At 40.9% G+C, this 22535-nt stretch overlaps 1 protein-coding gene across 2 annotated transcripts; it reads left to right on the plus strand.

The window, feature by feature from the left end:
* The first annotated feature begins 1078 nt into the window (after positions 1 to 1078).
* Positions 1079 to 21566, plus strand: lpin1b (lipin 1b). 2 transcript variants are annotated; one of them, XM_044168375.1, is made up of 20 exons: positions 1079 to 1243; positions 10089 to 10292; positions 10418 to 10513; positions 12449 to 12735; positions 14052 to 14165; positions 14258 to 14381; positions 14507 to 14822; positions 15607 to 15700; positions 15826 to 16010; positions 16123 to 16216; positions 16454 to 16523; positions 17255 to 17347; positions 17502 to 17563; positions 17660 to 17798; positions 17968 to 18116; positions 18638 to 18724; positions 18959 to 19111; positions 19218 to 19332; positions 19547 to 19650; positions 19749 to 21566. In XM_044168375.1, exons 1-20 carry the CDS (start codon positions 1169 to 1171, stop codon positions 19921 to 19923), a joined length of 2736 nt encoding a protein of 911 aa, XP_044024310.1. In that variant the 5' UTR covers positions 1079 to 1168; the 3' UTR covers positions 19924 to 21566. The 2 variants fall into 2 exon arrangements, with proteins under 2 accessions (XP_044024310.1, XP_044024311.1); XM_044168376.1 differs by lacking the exon at positions 1079 to 1243 and adding an exon at positions 7642 to 7895.
* Positions 21567 to 22535: the final 969 nt, after the last annotated feature.

Genomic DNA, 22535 nt, shown 5'->3' on the forward strand with positions numbered 1-22535 from the left:
TGTTAGTTGATGAAAATAGACCACTGTTTTACATAGGGTAGGCCTATATCAAGGTTCAAGGTTCAGCTTTATTGTCATTATACAATACAGGATTGCACACTGAAATGCAGTTGTACACCCCTCCGCATTACCCACACACAAATGTATAAACAAATATTCAAATATTTAAATTAGAATAGAATAAAACAATAAAATATAACAAAGTATATAAAAGTAGCACTAAAGGAAGGAATAAAAAGGAAAACTATATTATATTTACAAGGAAGATATACTGTTATGTATAGGCTACACATATACACACAGAAAATATGTACAACAAAAAAATGTAGAAATTATAACTAAGAGGTTGCATTTTGTTTCTAGACATATTTAGTTATCATTTACTACCAAAGACACATGAAGTGTAACAATTCTATGCTACCTAAGTATGTATTTGTAAATCGGAGTTTAAATGTAGCAAGTGAAGGCAACTCTTGGCCCTTAATTCCAACGCTGCATGTATTTACCTTTTTTGACCACTGGAGGGCAGTGTAGACTTTTATTGAAAAGGCTTCACATTTGAGGTGGATGACATGGTTTAAAGCAGTCCGCTGGCCTATCAAATATACACCAAAGGTCAACAGTTCAAACAAATCATTGGCAAAAGTGTCATATCTATTACAGCAGTCACTGGAAGAGTCACTGGGTACCACAGAGACTTGGAGTTCACCCCATGCGACAGGTGCTCTCGTCTGAATGTCAGTGACAGCACTACCATGGTCAACATTAGGTCACAGCCTCTGTGTTAACTAATGAGAAATTTACACATTGAAAAACTGTCAGGCATTCATTAGGAGGGGGAGCTCTGTGCCAAGGTAATTTGTTGTCTGACTGGTGTGTGATCATGTGTGTGACACTTAGACCAACAATCCTAACAGGTGTCCCCTCCTCAGATGCCTATGTAGTCAGAGGGTCTGGTGGATGATGTGACCACTGACTGTCTCAGGTTTCTGAACAGGGGGCCCAGGTAAATTTAGTAAGACACTGTCCCCTTTGCACGGCAGTCAGATATTTGACATGCTCACAGGGTGAAGACGCAAGTTCTCGACTGGACTGGACTTGCAGAGTTTCATACATACACATCCGTTTAGGCCAGAGACCTGCAGCTGGGATCAAACATTATGGAATCATGATAACAGCAGAGAATGACGAAGAGTTCAGTGAGGCTGTTGAGCACTATGCCACTGACACCACCTGGAGCTGGGTAAAGTGATTTGTAAATCATCTGCATGTGTGGAAGCATGAATTATGGGTAAAAGAGAGTACACCTTGATGAACACAATCAATGGCTGTAAAGGTCAAAAAGGCGAAGGTTTATGCTTTTACATGCATCTAGTTTACAGCATGAATGGAGAAAAAAGCACACACAGGCAAAAGGGTGTGTGTCTGGATACATGCATGCATGCATGCACATGTGTTTGTGTATTACAACAGAACAGGACTAAAGACATATGTTTACATCATTCAAAATTACGTTGTTTTTATTACATCTGAACGTAAGTAAAATATCAGAAACAACATTTTAAAGTAGGTCCTGTAGCTGATTCTTTGGACAGCAGAGACAGTGAGACCAGGGGTGTGTGTTTCAATAATCCGCCCTGTAAGACAATCTGCTCCGACTGAAACTTGGGAGGGAGAAGAAGAAAAAGGGTGTGAAGAAGGGACAAGAGGGGACATGGGTAAAGCGGGGTGGAGGGATAGTCTAATGAATCAGAAGATCTTCTCGCTCCCTCTGTGGTTTTCTGATATTAGGTTATTTGGAAGAGATTCTACCTTGGAAGTTAACAACATGTGTCAGCTTTCAACTCAGACTCATTAGGTGAGGTAAAAGTTAGGAGATATCCCTGGCAATTGTTTTCAATCAAGTATGAATTTGTGAGTGTATTGTACATTTTTGGGACATTAATTCATAAATATAATATTTGTCTCTTTTTTTGTAGAATTCTGTAATAAAACTGTCACAAAATCTTGATCTCAAGGTGTATTGATTAAGAAAGTTCTTAATCACGTGGCCTTTTTTGCAAAAGTTGGGACCAAAAGACCCTGAAAGATATTTGTGGATGCTTATTTCTTTTTTAAATATCCCCATTTTAAATCTTGAGTTGATAAAAAAATGTCCATCTAATTTTCTCCTCCTTTTACAGCCTTAAGTCAAAAGCGTTTCGCCCAAGAGGGTGTTTAAACCCTTCTCTTACACTCATAATCTCACTAATTAAGGACAAGGAGTTTTTCCCTTTTTTTTATCAGACTTTGGCAGTTCCAGCTAATGTTTCAATCAGGCCAGAATAGCCTGAGCCAATCAGAGGCCTTGATATAAACCAAGTGTGTAAAAACATTTCGTAATCAATTTGTTAAAGCAACGTGCCCCTGCTGAGTCAACTGAAATGACGTCCTAACGGAATGACTAATACTTGGCAAACTGTGAGGAGGTAGTTTGTGGTGGAATCACTCATTTAAAATAATTGGCAGGGTCCTACCACTGCTTTAAGATCATACATGTGCATAAAAGGTGTATAGAAAGTTTGGTTTGGAGTGCAAATATTTAACCTGGAAATAGGTGATGAATAAGAATCCCTGGTTGCTAAAAAATGGGGGAGGTGTAATACCTAAATGTGGCAGGTTGTTGGCTGGTTTGACAGTGTGTTTGTGCACAGAAGCTGATGTTTTCTCTCTCACAGATTCAAAATAACATCATTTATAAACACTTTACTACTTTTGGCAGATATAAAATGTAGAGTAAACAAATGGTTGCCCTACTTTAATGTGATTGGTGCATAGGAAGCAGTCAGCTCATAGCTACGAATCCATATATCCAAAGCGATTGGCTGAACTGAGTGTGAGACCACACCAGCTAAGACACTCCTCCAAGCAGAGAGGGTGAATTTTTGGTGCAATGCTAAATAAGGTCAACCTACAGGTACCAAATTAGGCCAATTGTAATTTTGTGCAAATGCATTTAAAAGAAGTACAATGGAAAAAATTAAAGCAAATAAAAACCTGGACGGTCTTGTTTTTATTCTGCTGCAGGGGCGTAGGACTAGGGGGGAAAGGGGGACTGAGTATACAGGGTCCTCATGTGAGGAGGGCCCACAAAGAAACTAGAATGAATAGCAGTGAATGTGGGGAAGGGTCCATAGAGAATGCCTACAGCATGTACAGGATCCAGAATTTTGTGCTACGCCCCTGCTCTGCTGATGAATGTTGCTGAGTGGTTTAGTGACACTGTCATATGTCAACTTGTTTGTTGTAGCCTGATACTGCTCACAGCACTGACCATACATGTTAAAAATTAAACTGCTATCATGTGCTGTTTTGTGTCCTCATCACAACGGCTGAGTTCAGCTCTTCCTGGAAAAGCAGCTTGTTCTCAGAAACATGTCTAAGGGCAGCTGCGTGGCCCATATATCTTTGGAGAATCCAGTGACACTAACATAAAGACTGATGTATAAAGGCCAGTATGTGGGCTGGCCACTGCTAGTGTTGATATATAATAGTATGTGTCATGCCTAGTTATTACAGGGTTATTACTGTATTTACTTCATAATCAGGATGGAGACATTTAATGTCACATTTTCGAGTAAATGTAAAAGAAAGTAGGCAGTGGCGGCTGGCCAATAGAGGGCACTAGGGCGCCGCCCTCCACAAAACCCCATTACTAATAATAATAATAATAATAATAATAATAATAATTTAAACAAATTGTCAATATTTGTGTGTTTGAAATATGGAATGTACCCAGTAATATGTGTAAAATATGATAGATAGATGTATGCTTTTCTACACGTCCCCTCCGCCTGTGTGCATGTCTCTGCAGCTCTGGGGCAATGGAGGAATCGCCCACAGGATGTGGGTCTGTGTTTTATACAGTCTATGGTCTGTGTAGCAGTTTAGCCACAGATATGAACGAATGACATACAATTTAGCTAACAGCGTCCTCAAATCTAATCCGAAAAGGGCGATTATTTTATCTTCTCAAGTGAGCCACTGCTAGTAGGTCAGGACCTCTACAGGCGCCATTTTAACTACATGGCAATGGCGAGCGCAATCACTAACTTACTCCTCCAAGACCCAACCGTAGCTGGTACACCAGAAAGGCCTGGCTAGCTGGATGCGGTCATGGTAATGTCTTATTTTGCTTTGCGTGCTTGCTTTTTTAAACAACGGGGACAGATCCAGCATGGCCAGTTACAGGAGTGAGGGATATGAAGCACCTGTCTGACAAAGTAAGGAAACATGAGAACACGTGTTCGTTAATTTGCAAAAGAAAAGTCTGGAGAGAAGCTATTCCTTAATTTGGCATTTATTAAAGCAGCGGAGGATCAAAAGCATCTTGTACAAGGATCTTTTCTATTCAGAAAACCACAGTCAGCAAGCTGTTAATCTGTAGTCATCATCCTAAAAAGAATGCTATTCTTAACATTACACAGAGTTTTAAATGAGAATGTACAACTATCTGATAGGTTTCTACAGAGGTGGGGAGGAGCTGTGGTTTAGACTTAGCTCTCCCTTCGGTGGTGCACAGGACACACGATTCCACCCTTCGTGTGGAGACAGCGCCCTAGTGGAGGAATCCTACACTTCCTCTGTTTGTAAGTTGCTAAAGTCTCTGCCTCATTCCCCAAAACTGATACTTTTCCTCTCATGGTCATTACAATAGATACTGTCCTCAGTACATGATGTTCTTTCTGATATCCCTGTTTATTTGTATAAATGTAAGCCTGTTTGCAACAGCTAATCAACTTTTCCCTGCAGTCTGCAGTCAGCAGTCTGCAGGACAACACTTCATGCCCTGTGTGTGTCTATGTGTGTACAAAAGTTTCAACATGGTATTAATATAATAGGCAAGCAACTTTCATTTAAATTATTAATTTTCACAACACCAGGGCACACATGGATAATTCTGTCCAGCTAACATTAGCTGCATTAGGCAGAGCGAACATACGCAGCTGGACGACGGCCACAGGAGGAGGTGGATAAAACAGGCATATTTTATGAAAAATAATCGATTGTGTTTAGTTTTGTGGGGCTTTTGAGTCGGCCTTGCGAGGGCATGACGAGACTGATTCCTCGGACAACCCTGGCATTTTCAGGGGATTGGTGGATTTTGTTGCCTCCCTAGATAGTGTGCAGGAGTGTACATTTGTGTATATTTGTTCATATTCAGCTCCAGTGTGTGTTTTTGTGCGATGTGCATAGCTGATATTTTAAAACAAATCTCAAATGATTCCATGTGTGAGAAGTCAATTGATATTTACAAGATTGTTTATGTTGTTATTTTGGGTATTTCCTTCTATTAACTGTTTTGTATTGGTTATCAGGCACCCCACAATTTATTTTTGAGTATAATTCAGTTTAATTCACTTGTGAGAGAGTTTTGAAGCAGACGTTTGCTGAAGTTTACTATATCTACACCTTACTATATAAGCACCTGACTCCCATGCTTCTGTCCATTCAAGTGTCTGAACAGCAACTTAACACCACTAACTGCACTCCATGTTTACTTATCCTGATCTTTACCTCCCTGTTAGTTTCCCCAACAAAGTAAGGTCCATAGGGGCATCTCAAGAAATAAACATTTTCTATTACATGTTTTATATTATACTGAATTCGCCTGTGTGGGTGACCAAAACAAGATGTCCTGATGTGTTTGCCAAGGTGTTACTTACTGCTTTATTTTATGTTGGAATAAAATAGTTGTTAAATATTTAACTGTAAAGTAGTCATTCCTTTTTGATACATTCACTTTTTTGCAATAAATCATACTGGGATATTTGCTGAAATTGCTTGGATGTGGCACAGCCCTGCCTAGAAAATTTTCCACCAGCTGCCACTGAAAGTAGAGTAGCAGGGTTGACATCTTTCACATATATGAGTTGTTTAGTACAATGCAACAAATCTGATGGTGGGGGAAAATGCTGAGATGTATATGGTACATTCAGGGTAGCAGTGGCTTGTACTGTGATGAATGAAAGTGACTGTGAGGGGGAGAAGAGCTTCCTTATTTCTCCATTACTTATATTTTAAATTTGCCATGATGAATATATGTCAAGAGCATATTTCATATTTGACAGGACAAAAGTGAAAACCACATGATGGTACATTTAACATAACTTATTATGCAGTAAGAGGAATAACAATTACCACCAATCTATCCATTCATAAAACTGCTTAGCATCAGCTGAGGTTGCAGGTTGGTGCGGGGTCAGCAGTATAACGTGACAAAGTTCTCAGGCAACAAACTGGTACTGAAACTAAACATACTGAACCTGGAAGGTTGTGAACCCCAAAACACACACACACTCCGCTATAGCAGTACAAGATGAGACAGCAGCTGTGACATAGTACAGTGTGACATGGTGACATGCACTGCTTGCTACTCAAATGATAAACTAGTTCAAGTGTGTGATTGGAACATGTCTTTGGTTTTATCTTTAATTTCATTCTCTTAATCCACATTCGGCATGACAGTGTGAACATTTCAAAAGTACACAACAGTCTCCACAAGATAACAACACACAGGGCTCAGCGTTGGTGGACTGTGACAGAAAAACCCTAACAAACATTCTTCCTTTTCTGGTTTAGCCCAGAAAGTCTGCTTCACAGTGAGTGTGGAAAAACAGTTAGTTCCCGTGCACACACACACACACACACACAAACACCCACACAGAAAGAGAGAGAGAGTAGCTTTGGCAATAACTTTAACATTCATGCCAATAAAGCTTATTTGAATTTTATATTCATTTGAGTGCAACAGTGCATAAGTATGGGAAATCTAGGTCTACATTAGTACTATGCTATCATCTGTTAAATGAAAATCAAAGTCTGTGTAAATCTGTGTTTGTAATTGCAACAGAAATGCCTTACTACTTTACAGACATGAAACGCCACCACCAGTCAACCACATCCTCCTGGCACACAGTTTCACTACAGGGTCTCAGGTTAAACTACTACCATCGCATGTGCTGTCATGCAGGGCTGTGATTGGCCGGAAAGATCAGCTCACTGCATCAGGCTGACTGACGTATTTCCGCAGCTGCTGGATACAAGACATGCTGAATTTGAAATAATTCATAGCGCTTTGTATCATAGCCTATTTTAATTTTTGATATTGTGCAGTGACCCAAGTTTGTCAATGACTTTTCTACTCACTGTACTCCATAACAACAATGAATAGCAGCCTGTGGTACGATAGGGTCAAGCCACAGAAACCTGAACCACCTCAGGGTGCTCAAGTCCCCCTGTAAATACAATGTTGTTCCTACAGGCTGCAGGCCTACAGTCTGTTCCTGACAATAGTCTTTTCCCGGACCTCTGTTTGTTCCACAGTAAAAACACAAATGTAGCATGTGTGTCTATATTTGATAGTTTTTAGACTATTAATCATGTTTCATTAACTTTTAGATATGCATACTAATGAATATGAGCCATAAAACACGCCAAACGTTCACTTTGAGAACACCAGTTTGACGCAACCAGTGTGCTACAATGCAAGTAGCTGCAGTTTTGTTGCCACTGTGGCAGCTGAAACGACGCGTTTGGCAACTCACCAGCTGACGGATTGGTGGGGGGTTTACGTTGCAGCTGATGTCATCCACTAACAGGACTCCCCGAGACAGAGGGAGCGAGAGAGATGGAGACAGTCAGGGGGGAGAAATGAGTCTCGCGTTGACTTAAATAGTCCGCTTTTTTGCTGCTGTAAGTCGATGACAGCAAGTCGGGGCTTTATCAAACACTCAGACATCACCTCTGTCGGGAAATGCCGCTTCTGTAATGTCTTGCTGTGCTGCCATTCACCGCTAAGGAAACGCCAGTGTCCCTGTATTGGTGAAGGCTGTCAGCACTCTCAGCTATAGAAGGTATGAGCCTGTCTTAATAATGTAATATTTGACTGCACCTGACTATCTGATGAATGCTTTGTTTTCCACACAGTTGTATAACATCTGTTATGATTAATACTGTGTCATTATAGTTATTAAGCATTTATCATTCATAACTAACACTTTCCATTTGCATTGTCAGGATGTTATGAGTCAGCTATTTGCCCACATCTATTGGATTTTAAAATTTCTTTCCCAAAATGTGTGATTGGTTGTTGGTGTGAGGCACATGTATTGTCATGAGTCTTTTTTAATGTAACTAATAATTCATGGCTTACATCTTCGACTTGTTGAGGCTTTTATTTTCTTAGGAGGGTTGATTATGTTTTGTGAGGCATATGGGTTATGTCTGTGTAGTAATAGACTAATGAGACTTGGTCAAAATAATAAGACTCTCTGTCTATACTTGCAACACATTGTCTGCTGAGTGACCCAGCCAGATTCCAGCGAGGACATCTTCATAGCTGCTGCTTGTAAATCCATTAAACTAATGAGCATACCACAGATAAACACAACTCACTGGCTTTTTAAAACAGGATTTCTCAAAGGTTGTAAATTTAGGGGTACAATTTTAACCACTACCACTCATTTATGAAACCAAGCAGTGCTGTCAGTGTTTTGAGACATTGTTCCTCTTTTGGTCTCTTCAGTAACACAAGAAAATCTATTTTTGGATGAAGCTGCTTGTAGCAGCGTTCACACCAAAAGCTCCTCTGCTTTGAAAACCAGCTGGGTTTGCTAGCAGCTCTGTAACTCAATGCCTCAGTGAAATGAATAATTAAAGATGGCGAAGGTCATCTATAAGAGGTACTTCAAGATTCAGACATGGGTATGGCTACTGAGAATCAATCTGCTGTTCTAAAATTAGGGCTCCTGTTTTTTCTGTAAGGGGCCTGTTTTCATGGTCATATGGTCGGGGTGGGGTGTTATGTTGGCATTGTTTCAAATCTATCTCCTCTGTTGCTGCAATCATTTTGGGACCCCACTGCCAACTGAGTCAAGGTCAGACCCCCTTTCCTGTTATTAGACAGCTGCAAACTCCAAGGAGTCTTGAAAGATGTACAAATGGGATTTATCATGTTTGGCCATTGGTGTCTGCATCATACGAATCTAAATAATCTAGTCATTATATGGCGCCAGCAGAGATAAGGTTGAACAGATGTTCTTGAGATGGTTTTAATTTATTTCATCACCTTCTTTACCTTATGCTGATAATGCTCCTTAATCCAAAGGCTACTGGCAGAAAAAGATGTAGGATTGTTTAGCTGACCACATAATGTCTCATAGTTGCATAGTTGAGCTGTCACATCTAGTGGGAACAATGTTATTGATTGAGAAGATACAGACAGAGACAGGTACATAAACACAAGATCAATACTAGAATGGAGAAGTTAGAAATGTAATGCATGTTCCATGAGTGTTAGATATTTGTCAGATATCAGACTTTGAAAACAATGCAAAGAACAATCAACACACTCAAACTAACGCATTCAGTCTGGTTCTTGCATAACAGTATCCTTTACCTTCAGAAGACATTTGCATTGTCGACATTCACAGTCCTTCTCACATGTCACCGAAAACATCGCCTAGGTGTTCTGCTGTAGTTCCCATGATGCCTGACGAGTGCAGACTGGTGTGACTTAGTTTGCCCTTTGACCTCTGTTGTCTAGGGTTGCTGAATGGAAAACAGCTGGATAGGATTTCCAGACTTATCAGGAAGGGGAGAGGAAGGTGGGAAGGTCAAAGCGGCAACAGGTTCTCTCTATGTGTATGTAGGCCACAGACTGTCCTGGGAGAAATTACAAGAGTACTGAACAGGAACCAGCCACCCATGTCCTCTTTCCCTAGCCATGCCAGTCATAATGCAGCTCAAAAAACTGACTTCAGAGTATTAGAATAACTTCACCCCATTCCCCTGAAGGAGAGTTCAGTCATCAGTGGTTTGACTGACAGGCTGAGGAACGAAACAGCAGATGCCGGTTCATAAACACCTCCTGGTCTGAAGGCTGGCTGAGTTCAGGAATGCTTAATGTTGTGGAGCTTAGCAAGAGATCATGACTCTGCGATTTAAGTAGGACATTTAGACCTTTTAGTATGGATATAGTTTGTAGTTTTAATGCTAAACAATTTCTTCTATCCCTCTTTTGTCTACCTCACTGTCCCTGCCACCAGACCCGTCAGACCATGAACTACGTGGGCCAGTTGGCAGGCCAGGTGTTTGTCCAGGTCAAGGAGCTGTACCGAGGCCTCAATCCCGCCACCCTTTCCGGCTGCATTGACGTCATTGTAGTGAGGCAGCCCGATGGATCCCTGCAGTGCTCACCTTTCCATGTTCGCTTCGGCAAGATGGGCGTCCTCCGGTCCCGAGAGAAAGTGGTAAGGAGACAACAACAGGGCAAACACCTTTGTAGTTAAGGGAAAAAGTTTCACATTGAGAGATGCTTGAGGCAAAGTCTTGCTTCCATCCATCCCCTCTTTTGCCCCTTTCTCCTCTCCTACAGGTGGACATGGAGATCAATGGAGAAGCAGTGGATCTACATATGAAGCTTGGGGACAATGGAGAAGCATTCTTTGTGCAAGAAACTGAAAATGGTCAGGTATGCGTGACCATAATTGTACCTGAGCAGCGAATGGCTTTGTAAAATGCTCTAGACTGTTGTATTTGTGGTAATTCAAAGTCTAGTGCAACGTTCATTAAATGGCGCACTTTTATTCAAATAAAAACAAGATTCAAATGAAAACACGCATCGTTCTCCACCCCCCTGACGTCCTGAAACCCAGACACACCCATGTTTACAACCGCGAGGCATTATCCAAACTATCTGCCTCCTTATACACAGTCTTAGTGGTTTGAATGAGGTCACGCTGTGTACATTGCTGGCACAGTGGCCAGGAAATTTTTCCTTTCCATTTTGGCTGAAAAGCATTCCTCTGTTCATTGGTGAGTGAGTGAGTCCTGAATGCAGCATTTACTAACACAGGCTTTCTGACCTATATTAAACGCTGTGGCATTATGACTGAGGATAAACCAGGACTGGAGCTTCCTGGCAAATAAATACGCTTATGGCAATTTAAGTAGGACGTGTGTATTTGTGAATTTGGTTTAACTATTAGAGAAATGGTTAAATGTTGACACGTTAAATAGGTGAAAAATTGTTATACTTCCCATTTTTACGTTTGTGAAGCCCATGAGAACCATTCAAAACTCAGTTTAAAATTCATGGAAAACTATGAACTATGTTTTTCCTCAGTTCTTGGAAAGCTGACTTTTTCAACATCAAGTGTTTTCTTTTGATTTTGAGTTCCAAGTCGCATGTACAGTCATTATAAAATGTTTCTTCACTATTATATGCTCATGAGGACATGTGCAGCTGAAAGACACAAACAAGTGGCAAACTACTGAGGGCGGGGGCCAACAAGGGAAGTGGGTGATTTATTTTCCCCCAAGTGGTGTCAGATTCCCAGGCCTGGAAGAGCGAGGAGGGGAGGAGGATTGTGTCTCTGAACCCCTTTTTTTTTTTTTTCTTGGCACAGGGAAGCAAAACGTGAGGGAGCATTGTCAGACCACAAATCATGTGGTTATCCTTCAGTTTTTCTCTCTCTCTCTCTCTCTCTCTCTCTCTCTCTCTCTCTCTCTCTCTCTCTCTCTCTCTCTCTATTTTTCCATATGTCTGCACACACACACACACACACACACACACACACACTTATACTCCCCTGCGCTGACAGCAAGAGACCCTCCTGGAAAGCCTAATTCCTTTCCTAGAAGGGGGTAACTGAGGAACAGATTCTGTTTTGTTTTTTTGGATTGGCTGTTTCGTTTCGCTGGCAAAGGGTCTCCTCGCAGCAGAAAGGGCTGCCAACAATTTGGCAGTGATTGTTCACATTTGCCTCAGACTAAAATTGTGCAAAACACTAATTGTCAGGGTGGATGCCAGAGAAGAGAATTTTGTTTTTCAGTGTGTGTTTATGTATAATGTTAATTCTAGAGATAATATAACTCAAACTTTTTAATTGGTCAAGATGTGTTCCAAGAAACAAACTGCATACAACAGCACAAATGGTTCTTTGTGTTGCATGCAGATGCACTCAACAATTCATCTGAGCACAAATATTTCAGGATTTCTAAATAAACAAATGCAGATTTACTTGAAATATAACAGTTTTTTTATGGCAAGACTCTTTAGATCTTGTTTAAATGCAAGCAATACTTGCAAACTCGCAAACTGTTTTGAATCTCGTCTTAAAACCTTTATTCTCAAGGACATTTTATTGACGCTTCCTTACCCCGATTTGTTCTTATTTTTTAAACAGTTTTTGCCCGTGTTTGCTTGTTATTATTCATTCAAATGCCTTTATTGTCTGTTTTGTAGCTGTGAAGCACTTTTTATCTCTGGTTTTATAGTGCTATATAAATACTGTTTTACTTTCTTACATATTTACTTGAGAAACCACCTATTTCCTTTTACACAGGCAACATGACACTGTATGAATTTCAAAGAAATCATTCATAGTTTCTTGTCTAAAAACAGGAAGTGGTTCCCTCGTACCTGGCCACCTCTCCGATCTTGTCGGATGGGGCCATCCTGATGAGCTCCTCCCTGATGGGGAAGAGCTCTGGGCCACCCATACTGACCCTGGGGTCCACGGGGAGCGTGGGGGAGACTGGCGGTGTGATGATGAAGAAGAGGAGGAAGAGAAGGAGGAAGGCTCGGGCAGACAGTGTGAGGAGGGAGGAGAGCGGGGACTACTCTGAGGACGACGACATGTTCACCATAGACATCAGCTCAGATGAAAGGACGGAGATGGAGAGCAACAGGTAAGAAACAATAGAATGTGGAGAGAGTGGACGGAAAGGGGAAAGGAGGAGAAAAGAAAGCAAAAAGAAAGAATTGAAATAATGGAATAACTGTAGGGAAATAGTGGTAAAGTAATGAAACACGTGCGGTGCAAGCAAAGAGGAAAAACAATACACGTGACAGAGTAAGGGAAGGAGAAAAGAGTGGACAGTGAGGCAGTGAGATAAAAAGTATAATACATCACTGAAATGAGCTTTGAGAGCAGCTGTATTGGAACTGGAATTTGTCAGGCGAGAATAAACAGACCAGCTCTGTAGTGGTGAGGCCTCCAGCTGTGGCTTTGGCACATACACCCTGAAAAGACACTCAAGACCAAATGAAAAAGTGACTTTCAGCCGTATGATTTTTACTAGATAGAAAAGCACAAAGAACCTTTGCATGTGAAAAGAGGAAATATCTTCACTGTGTGTGTTTTCGTTAAGGAGTGCGTGTTCCATGTGCATACAGTATGCAACATGTAACTTTTGCCTCTGGTGTGCGGTGCAGTATTCGATCTAAAACAGACTAGTAGCAGGTCAGGCATGCAGCTAAAGGAGCCATGTCCCTCCCGTGCTGTATGTTGTTAGTGTTAAAATCCACTTATCATGACTGAATACAGCTGCACTTGTAAATAACTGCCTCATGACAGATTTATTTTCATCTCTACATGTGAGTGGGGGATATATTCCATCTAAATTCTAGCTCATCTCTACTGTACACTACTGTAAAACAACACCAGGATGGTATTTTCATTCATGTAACCTTACAGTGAGTACAGTTGTTGGCCCATAATAAAAAATATGGTTGTACATGTAGTGCTAACAAATTGTTATTGTGCTTTGTTATTAAAGGAAACAATCTACCTTAAACACTTAACCACTATTAGCAATCTACTTTGCATTTCTGGCCCAATTACTCTATGTTGAATGTGAATATATCAAACATAATTACATTGACATTTGATCACAGAATTTCTTTAAGTTATCTAAATAGAGTCAAAAATAAACTAGCAATCCAGACTCACAATTTGCACCAATGTTCATCCATAACACCGGGAGACCATGGCTATACCGATGTTGTGACAGCATTGTAGCCACAAGACATGTTATGTTTTGAGTGCAGGCAGAGTGCAACAGGTTCAGGCCTCTGTGGGTCTTGAAAGTCGTTTTGGGTGAAAAGGGAAAGGTAAATTACAGATTATTACAAAATAAAAGATACACTACATTATTTAAAAAAAATGCAGATTAATGATATACAATTATATGGTATACATATACAGTATTTGTGTGTGTTTCAGGACTTCATCTCGGGATGTCTTAAGAGATGAGACAACGGTCGGTTCGACCAGCGGCTCTTTCAAACAGACTGGCATCTACACTCGTTCAGATGGAGATTGGAGCCCTATTCAGAGGTGCTTCATTCACTCATATGATGAAGACCTGCTCATTGCCATTCAGAAGAAACACCTCTTTAATTGTTGTTTATCCTCTATTCCTCTCTCAGCCCAGGAAACTCTCGTCCCACCTCTCCCAAGAGCGACTCTGAACTAATGACCAAGCCGTCAGATACAGACAATCAGAATCCAGCCATGCACTGGGCGTGGGGAGAGCTGCCACAGGCTGCCACAGTAAGGAAAAGTGTCCTCTGTGCATACGTACACAGACTCTATATATATTTGTAGTGGTTTTGATATGTTAATGTTAGTTTGTTTCACAGTGTTTTTGTATTTCATCCTCTTCCCTGCTTTTCTAGCCATCCTTCCTCCCAGTCAAATCCGACCCTCCACCAGTTTGCCCAGTATCCATCCCTGTGTCTGAAAGCACGCACTTCCGTGTCATAACTCATGAGACGTCTTCAGAACAGTGTGGACCCTGCTCTGAAATATCCGCACTCAGACTGCTAATGACGGAGGAGACCGCTGAGGAAACAGTCGTCACAGTTGGGATGGAGTCAGAATCCACGAGGATGGAGTCGCAGGCAGTAACTGCGGAGACGCAGGTCACAACAGACATGGAGGAGATGATGCCTCGTCCACCAGGCAAGACGGACTCTCCATCCAAGAGAAAAGGTAACATTTCACTCAACAACACAATAAAACTTATCATTCCTTTGGGAGCCTCTTGTTTGTCTATCCAGCCATCATTTAATTTGCTGAGGGTTTAAGCTGTCAGCTGTAGTTCTCGCTTGTGCTGTACAGTTAAGTGGCATTTGGTTTGCGGTGTTAAAATCACCAAAAAAATACACTTGGAAGGTCTTTTGAAATATAATGACAGTTACCCAACACAATACTCAAGGAAATACAAGGAAAAGTTTTCTGGTTTACCACAAACCAAATATCATTTCATGAGCGGTATTAGGGTGAACTGCAGCTCCAAACGGAAACTATCTGGATGGCTAGAAAAAAAAACAAGCTTTATTGTGTTCTGGGGTTAAATAATATCTTTTGAAGACATGCACTTTGCAATAAAATCCACTGTTGTGCGTATTTATAGAGGCACTGTTAGCATAAAATATATACTTTTTTATTAAGAGAGAATTACTTCAGTAAAGATATCAGAAACTCTGTCCAGTAACAGAAACATGAACATAGGCAGGAAACTGGAGTCCTAGTACCACCAACTCACTCACTCAAACTCCACAGCTGTCTATTAACAGCCACCATATTCATTTATCCACAGTCTTCTTCACAGTGTTGAGTTGACATGTATTGTAACTCAAGAAACAATTTCATTTTACTTGTCACTAAGTCAAAACAAAGCTGTCAGCTGATGTTCTCATGGATAAACCCAAGAGGAAAGCAAATACAAAGAAGCAGTTGACACTTTTCAATGGGGGTCGTTGCTTTGTTGCAGACAAGAGAAGCCGCCATCTTGGTTCTGATGGAATTTACCTGGATGACATCACAGAGCTTGAGCCTGAAGTGGCAGCCCTTTATTTCCCTAAGAGGTATGTGGACGCAAACAAACGCACACAAAGTCATAACTTAGATGCTTTTAAACTTTTAAAACATTGATATAGCCGAGCTAAACAATACTTGGGGATCCATTCTTATAAATACCTCTCCTCGACAGCGACGGTAGTGCGCCAGTGAGGAGCATCTCCGACCCGGGCCTCCACAGCACCAGTCTGTCCCCACAGTCGGTCAGCTCTGGAGGAGACAGCGGAGTGGACAGCTTCTGCGACCCTATGTCTGACCTGCCGTCTATCGCCGTCTCTTTGTGTGGAGGACTCACTGACAACAGGGAGATCACTAAAGGTAAGATTCTCATACTGAAACAGCACGACTGCAAGACACGCGTCACACACTACAGGTTGTAAGCTGTGGAAAAGGGAACATGAAATGTGTGTGTGTGTGTGTGTCCTTACAGAGCAGTTCCACGAGAAGATCATCTCTTACCAGCAGTTTGCGGAAAACCCCTCCATCATCGACGACCCCAACTTAGTCGTGAAAATTGGCTCCAAGTAAGACATTCACACTTGCTGGAGTAAGAACATGTTTGTGTCTAAATATAGTCAAACAGCAGTTTATAATCCACTGTATGCTGTACGGATTTAACTGCCATACATTGCAGCAGAAACTGCAGTATATGCAGGGTTGTTTGGGCTCATAAAGAGGTTTTTGCAAAGACATTTGGCTGACAAAGTTGTTTTTAGTGCGGTTATGGAATTGATAAAAATATATTTTGTCTTCTCCCTAAGGTACTATAATTGGAGCACTGCGGCTCCACTTATGCTGGCTATGCAAGCCTTTCAGAAACCGTTGCCAAAGGTAAGAAAATGATACACACATAGCACAGATACTAATGACTGAAGCTGTAGGTTGGTTGTGTTACATGAATACCACTCCCCCTTTTGACCGAATCTGGTACTGCATCCTGTACGTTTGTGTCCCTATACACCTTATACTTACCCATCTTACATTCATTACATTGCATAATACCTACTATGCAATCTATAAACGTACAACTTCACATCTTAATTGTTCTGTTATTGCAACCTCTGACAGACTTTATGTTGTGTGACAAACATCCACTGAATCTGTTCCTCCTTGGGCACTAAAGTTAAACCTTGTCTTCTGTCTCTGTTCCCCTCCCTCTTATTTCATCACTCCCTCCTTCTCTACTCCATTCATCCATTCATTAGTCGTCTTGCCTCAGTTATGTTCACTCAGCCTTAGAGTTTCTTCTCTGTTGTCTGAGTGGTATGCTGGGCTACAGCTCTGTATGTGAGACACAACACTCTTTTCAACTCACTTACTATCTTGTTTTCTCATCTTATGCCTCCTTCCTACCTTCCTCATTCTTTGTCCCCTATCAAGCGCTTGAAATCCCAAACGCCGCCCACCCATACATGTTTTATTTCCCCCATTCCAACCGCAGATACATTGCTGTTACTGTGTTACTGTTTGTTGATTTAAGGTCCGGTTTGGCTTCAGTTTTTTGAGTGTGTTTTTACGGTGTTGTGTTGTGGTTGTCTGGGGTTGTGTGTGCTCCGCTCCAGGTCACAGTGGAGAACATCATGAAGGAGAAGATGCCCAAGAAAGGAGGGAGGTGGTGGTTCTCCTGGCGAGGCAGAAACAGCAGCGCCAAATCGGTGATTTATTTTTTATACGTTTCTGAAGGTGTTGCTCTTTTCTTTGTCTGTGACGGCTGTCATGTAAATTACCCAGTTACTACTTACTTAACATTTTTACATGTAAAAATAAATGAGTGAGTAAAGCAAATTGACACGATTTCTCCTCTTGTAGGATTCAGTCTCTGAGCGTGGGGCCTGTGGCTCTGCTGAGCAGGCTGGGAAAATGACAAGCAGGTGAGGAACCTCAAAACATTCCTGGCCAGAAAATGTCCTCTAAGTTAGCGAGGGACTGAACATCCTTTAACCCACTGTCCACCTGTCTGATGCCAGACACAAAGAAGAGTCGTCCTCTAGTGATGAAGACCACAGGGCAGCCAAACAGAGCTCTCCCACCATCCAATCAGAGCATGGGTTCACACCAGGAGGCGTGTCATATAAGAAAACACTCCGACTCACATCAGAGCAGCTGGTGAGGAGTTTGGTTTGAATGCACTGCAGACTTTGAAATGTTTAAATGTTTAATAGTTATCAATTTTACTTTCATATATTGTTTCTCTCTCTCTCTCTCTCTCTCTCTCTCTCTCTCTCTCTCTCTCTCTCTCTCTCTCTCTCACACACACACACACACACACACACAGCTGTCCCTCCAGCTGCAGGATGGTCCTAACGATGTTGTGTTCAGTGTCACCACTCAGTACCAGGGAACCTGTCGCTGTCAGGGCACCATCTACCTCTGGAACTGGGATGACAAGATAATTATCTCAGACATAGATGGAACCATCACCAGGTGTGTGATACATGTGAATATAAACATACTTTTACAACCACCTTTACTACACAGTTTTAGACCTTTAGTATTCAGTTTGGAGTGAAAATGGATAGAGATATGGCCCCAAAGTGGCATCTGTAAGCTGTGCAGCTCTGTGGCCTAAATTACTTTTTAATGGCTAGGAGGCTTCAGTATGATGAAAGAACCTTTTCACAGCACTTTCATTTGTCACATTCATTCACTGTTGATCATGAGGCAGTTTTTCATTTCACTCTGAAGATTAAATACGCAGCTTCCTGCATGCTAAAATTTAACCTTTAACTTTTCCCCAGAGAGATAAATGGCAGAGTGAACGGGCAGTTGGCACTTTCCTATTAATGCACCTTTCAAACTCCCAAGTTGAAAAAGAGCCGCTTCCACCTCTTTCCAGCTAGCCTTCACTTTTTTTTGTCCAGGACGTACATTTTTATATTTGTAATAATAAGGAAAAGCCTGTGCTCACATGTCCCGATGTCACTTATGTGTGTGTTTGTCTCCAGGTCAGACACATTAGGTCATATCCTGCCCACGCTGGGGAAAGACTGGACCCACCAGGGCATTGCACAGCTCTACCACAAAGTCAGCCAGTAAGCACTCATTTATTAACACACTGTCAGCATAAAAGGCACAAATTGTTTGAAAATCCTGCACATCTTTTACACCAGACAGGCCAAAGACAAGCTCTGAAAATAGAACAAATGATTTCCAAACCCTTCTAATATTACTCTCTATTGAGTAAAACAGATTAGTTGTTATTGCCATCAGGTGATCATTATTAATACATATGCTCGCTCTTTCTTCTTTCTCTCTCTCTCCATCAGAAATGGCTACAAGTTCCTGTACTGTTCAGCTCGAGCCATCGGCATGGCTGACATGACCAGAGGTTACCTCCACTGGGTCAATGAGAGAGGCACCATGCTTCCTATGGGCCCCGTCCTTCTCAGCCCGAGCAGCCTATTTTCAGCTCTGCACAGGTCTCTCATGCACACAAACACACACACATTTTTCTAAATTAGCACTCTTTAGTCATATAACAACGTGCATCTCTGTGTTGTGTGTGCGTGTGTGTGTGTTTGACAGGGAGGTGATCGAGAAGAAACCAGAGAAATTCAAGGTGGAGTGTCTCAATGATATCAAGAACCTCTTCTACCCCAACACACAGCCGTTCTATGCAGCGTTTGGCAACAGACCAACGGTACAGACACATTATATAAAGTACAATTGATGGTCAAACACACTAAGACATTACTTAGGTTATTATTGGTGCTCAGTATAAAATTTGGTCCATGTGGACATTTTTGGTTGAAAATGAAAGCCATTTGTGCAGTAGATTCTTATTGTTTTTGCAAAGTTTAATTTAGAAGTACATCGTTTCCAACACTGAATTCAATTCTCATTTATATTTGTAGGATGTATTTTCCTATAAAGAAGTAGGCGTGCCACTGAACAGGATTTTTACAGTAAACCCTAAAGGCGAGCTAGTGCAGGAGCACGCCAAGACCAACATCTCATCGTAAGTCCTGCATGCAGTTTACATGATCTATTCCAGGAGGAAACATCGAAAATGTTTTGTTTGTGTCTGATTACTGTCTCCTCCTCTCCTTTCTTCAGTTACGTACGTCTGGGTGAGGTGGTGGACCATGTGTTCCCCCTGAAGATGCGAGCCTCCTCCTTCGACTTCCCATGCTCGGACACCTTCAGCCACTTCACCTACTGGAGGCAGCAACTCCCCCGTGTGGACCATCAGGGAACTACCCCTCCACAGACTCCCATCCCAGAGAGTTGACTACCTGTGGCCTGCTGAGCAGCTCCTAGCAGGCAGAGCATGGACTGATGGTGTGCTTGAGATGTAGCAGTCATTTGGATGGTTATGTGTGTGTGATATGAATTTGTAGATTTTTGTAGAAGATGGAGCACTTTCAGTGCACAGCAGAGTGCTACCTAAGTAGACTAATCTGCTGTGAATAACGCACAAGATGTAAGCGCACTTTTATGAAAAGACGGCTATTGTAGCCTTATGACTAGATGTATGTATTTGAGAAATGATGAGAAATGTATTCAGGCAGCTTAGCACATGTATTATTTTTGAGTGAGTGTTGACATTATTTCATTAGCTAGACTTTCTAGGCTATTTATGCAGACAGTTGCATACTGTATTTAACAGACAATATACCTGTGGCATCTGTTCAGAAGTGCATCATACAGAACACAACTATACTGAGAAAGTTACTTCAACTTGTGCCAAATACTCAATGTAGAATTTATTTTCTTACTCTGAACTTTTTCAGTCAAAACTGTTATGATCCTCAGTCAGTATGGAAATGCATATATATACATGCAGGCTAATTTTACTTTATAGTGAATATGTGTGTGTGTGTGTGGGTGTGTAATTTATTATTCTGTTTGCAGTCAGTATTAGTTATATAGTACATTCAAATGTTTTGCAGAGCAAATGAATGAATGAACGTCTATGTAGCTTGATGTTAAAATGTGTCGAGGACAAGCGTCCTGACAGAAAGGACATTATAGAGACGGTTTAAAGTGAATATTTATTTTTGAGACAAAGTCATGCTGACAAGAGAACAGAGAGCACAACATGTTTTAAGGTATAATGGTCATAATCGGTTTTCTCAAAAAAATCAAGAGTATCTGTGAGACGAATTGCTGAATCATTTTGATTTTTCTATTGAAATCACACGGTGTGTATATGTTATGATCAGAATGTCATTTCTGTGGTGGCCATCATGAAACATCTTTTAATTTATCCATACAGTTACAGTTCATACAGTCGATGTGACTGTTACGTGTTCCGCTCCCTAGGATTTATGCTTATTTCCATAAATGCCTTTAAGTATATTTTATTTATTCATCTGGTTAGATACTGACTGATATATGTAGCTTAAACTTGCATGTTAACAAACGCACATTGGTTCTTTTACTGAAGCGTTACTGTCATTCCCTTGTAATATCACTCATAGTAAAACCCAAGTCTGAAAATCCTTATCATACTGTCCACAGCTTAGAGACGACAGCAGGCTACAGTATTAAAAGGAATGTTTGACCTTTTTCAGACCCATTTCTTACAATACCACAGATAACATGAGGTCATATACAGTATATGAGCAGGAGCTGCTGTCATGGTGACCTGCCTAATGTATCTGTGGTTTTATTGCGAATATAACTACCTGAACAGTATCATCACAGTAGGTGTGAGTAAGCATATAGTTTATGAAAGATGTGTATATAATGCTTTGTTATTATTCTTTCCATGAAAGAGCTAAAATAGCCCGAAAACATGTTATCTTTGCCTTAACTGTGAACAATATGATCAATAATGTGTTCATTTACTCCCTCCACCCCTTATTTTGACCAGTGCACTGTTAAATTGGTGTAATCAAACTTAATAAAAATGCCTTGGCACATCAGTGAGTGTGTGTCAATGTCCACTGACTTTCTGCACAGTGTGTGTGTATGTTGCATTTTACTGCTGTAGATGTTTAAGGTTGAGCTCATTTTAACTACTTTATATACTGTTGGATAGTTTATTCTATAGCAATGCATCATATTCTATAAGATGATCATATGTTTGTAGCGTCGCTGTCCTGTGAGAACCTCGCAAAAGTCAACTTTTCAGAACAACAGCTCTGTTTTCAGCTTTGTGACGATGCATTTTCCAGCTAATCCAAGGAGGGTTTTAAATAGTTTATTTAGCTTAAGAAGTAGCAGAATTTTCCAATAAAGGATAATCCTTCAGTTTATCAGAAAAATTCTAATTCAAAATCACCAAATTTGGAGTTGCATTGGACAGGAAGAGTATGAAAAATTGTAATCTGAAAAGTAACTAAAGCTGTCAGACAAATGTAGCGGAATAAATAGTGATATTTCCCTCTGAGATTTAGTAAAGTGGAAATAATGGAAATACTAAAAAAGTAAAGTACTAGTACCTCAAATTTGTACTAACTACAGTACTTGAGTAAATGTACTTAGTTACATTTCCACCACTGCCTGAATAGCAGGTGAACACTGTGTCAGTTTAACCAAGAGGTACAAAGTTTATTCTCGATGTTGAAAACAATAATTGACGAAACATTCTCAGCTCAAGGTCCATGTAGTAGCTTCTCTACAGCTTTCACTGAGTTCCAGTAAAAGCTCCAGCCATCCAGCCCTCCTGTTGCATCAGTTCATAGATAGATAGAGGGATGGAGGCTGACAGGATGCAGGTTAACCTGAGCCTCATCTTACAGGCCTCATTAATCAAATCAGTTGTGATTAATTTGATTAATTGCTCCTAGAAACACTGCTATTAAATTGCTATGATGTATAATGTATAATTAATCAAATTTTTCACAAATCGTTGTGGGGAAAAAGAGAGAACACCTATGATTAATTACTAGCACA

This window comes from Siniperca chuatsi, linkage group LG16 (assembly GCF_020085105.1).
Source record: "Siniperca chuatsi isolate FFG_IHB_CAS linkage group LG16, ASM2008510v1, whole genome shotgun sequence".
NCBI classification, from domain to species: Eukaryota; Metazoa; Chordata; class Actinopteri; order Centrarchiformes; family Sinipercidae; genus Siniperca; species Siniperca chuatsi.

Bases quoted from the DNA above. Each gene is read 5' to 3' on its own strand.
- lpin1b (XM_044168375.1), top strand. From the start codon at position 1,169: ATGATAACAGCAGAGAATGACGAAGAGTTCAGTGAGGCTGTTGAGCAC. The intron at 14,823-15,606 runs GTAACATTTCAC...GCTTTGTTGCAG, and splicing joins CTCTCCATCCAAGAGAAAAG to ACAAGAGAAGCCGCCATCTT. The intron at 15,701-15,825 runs GTATGTGGACGC...TCTCCTCGACAG, and splicing joins GCCCTTTATTTCCCTAAGAG to CGACGGTAGTGCGCCAGTGA.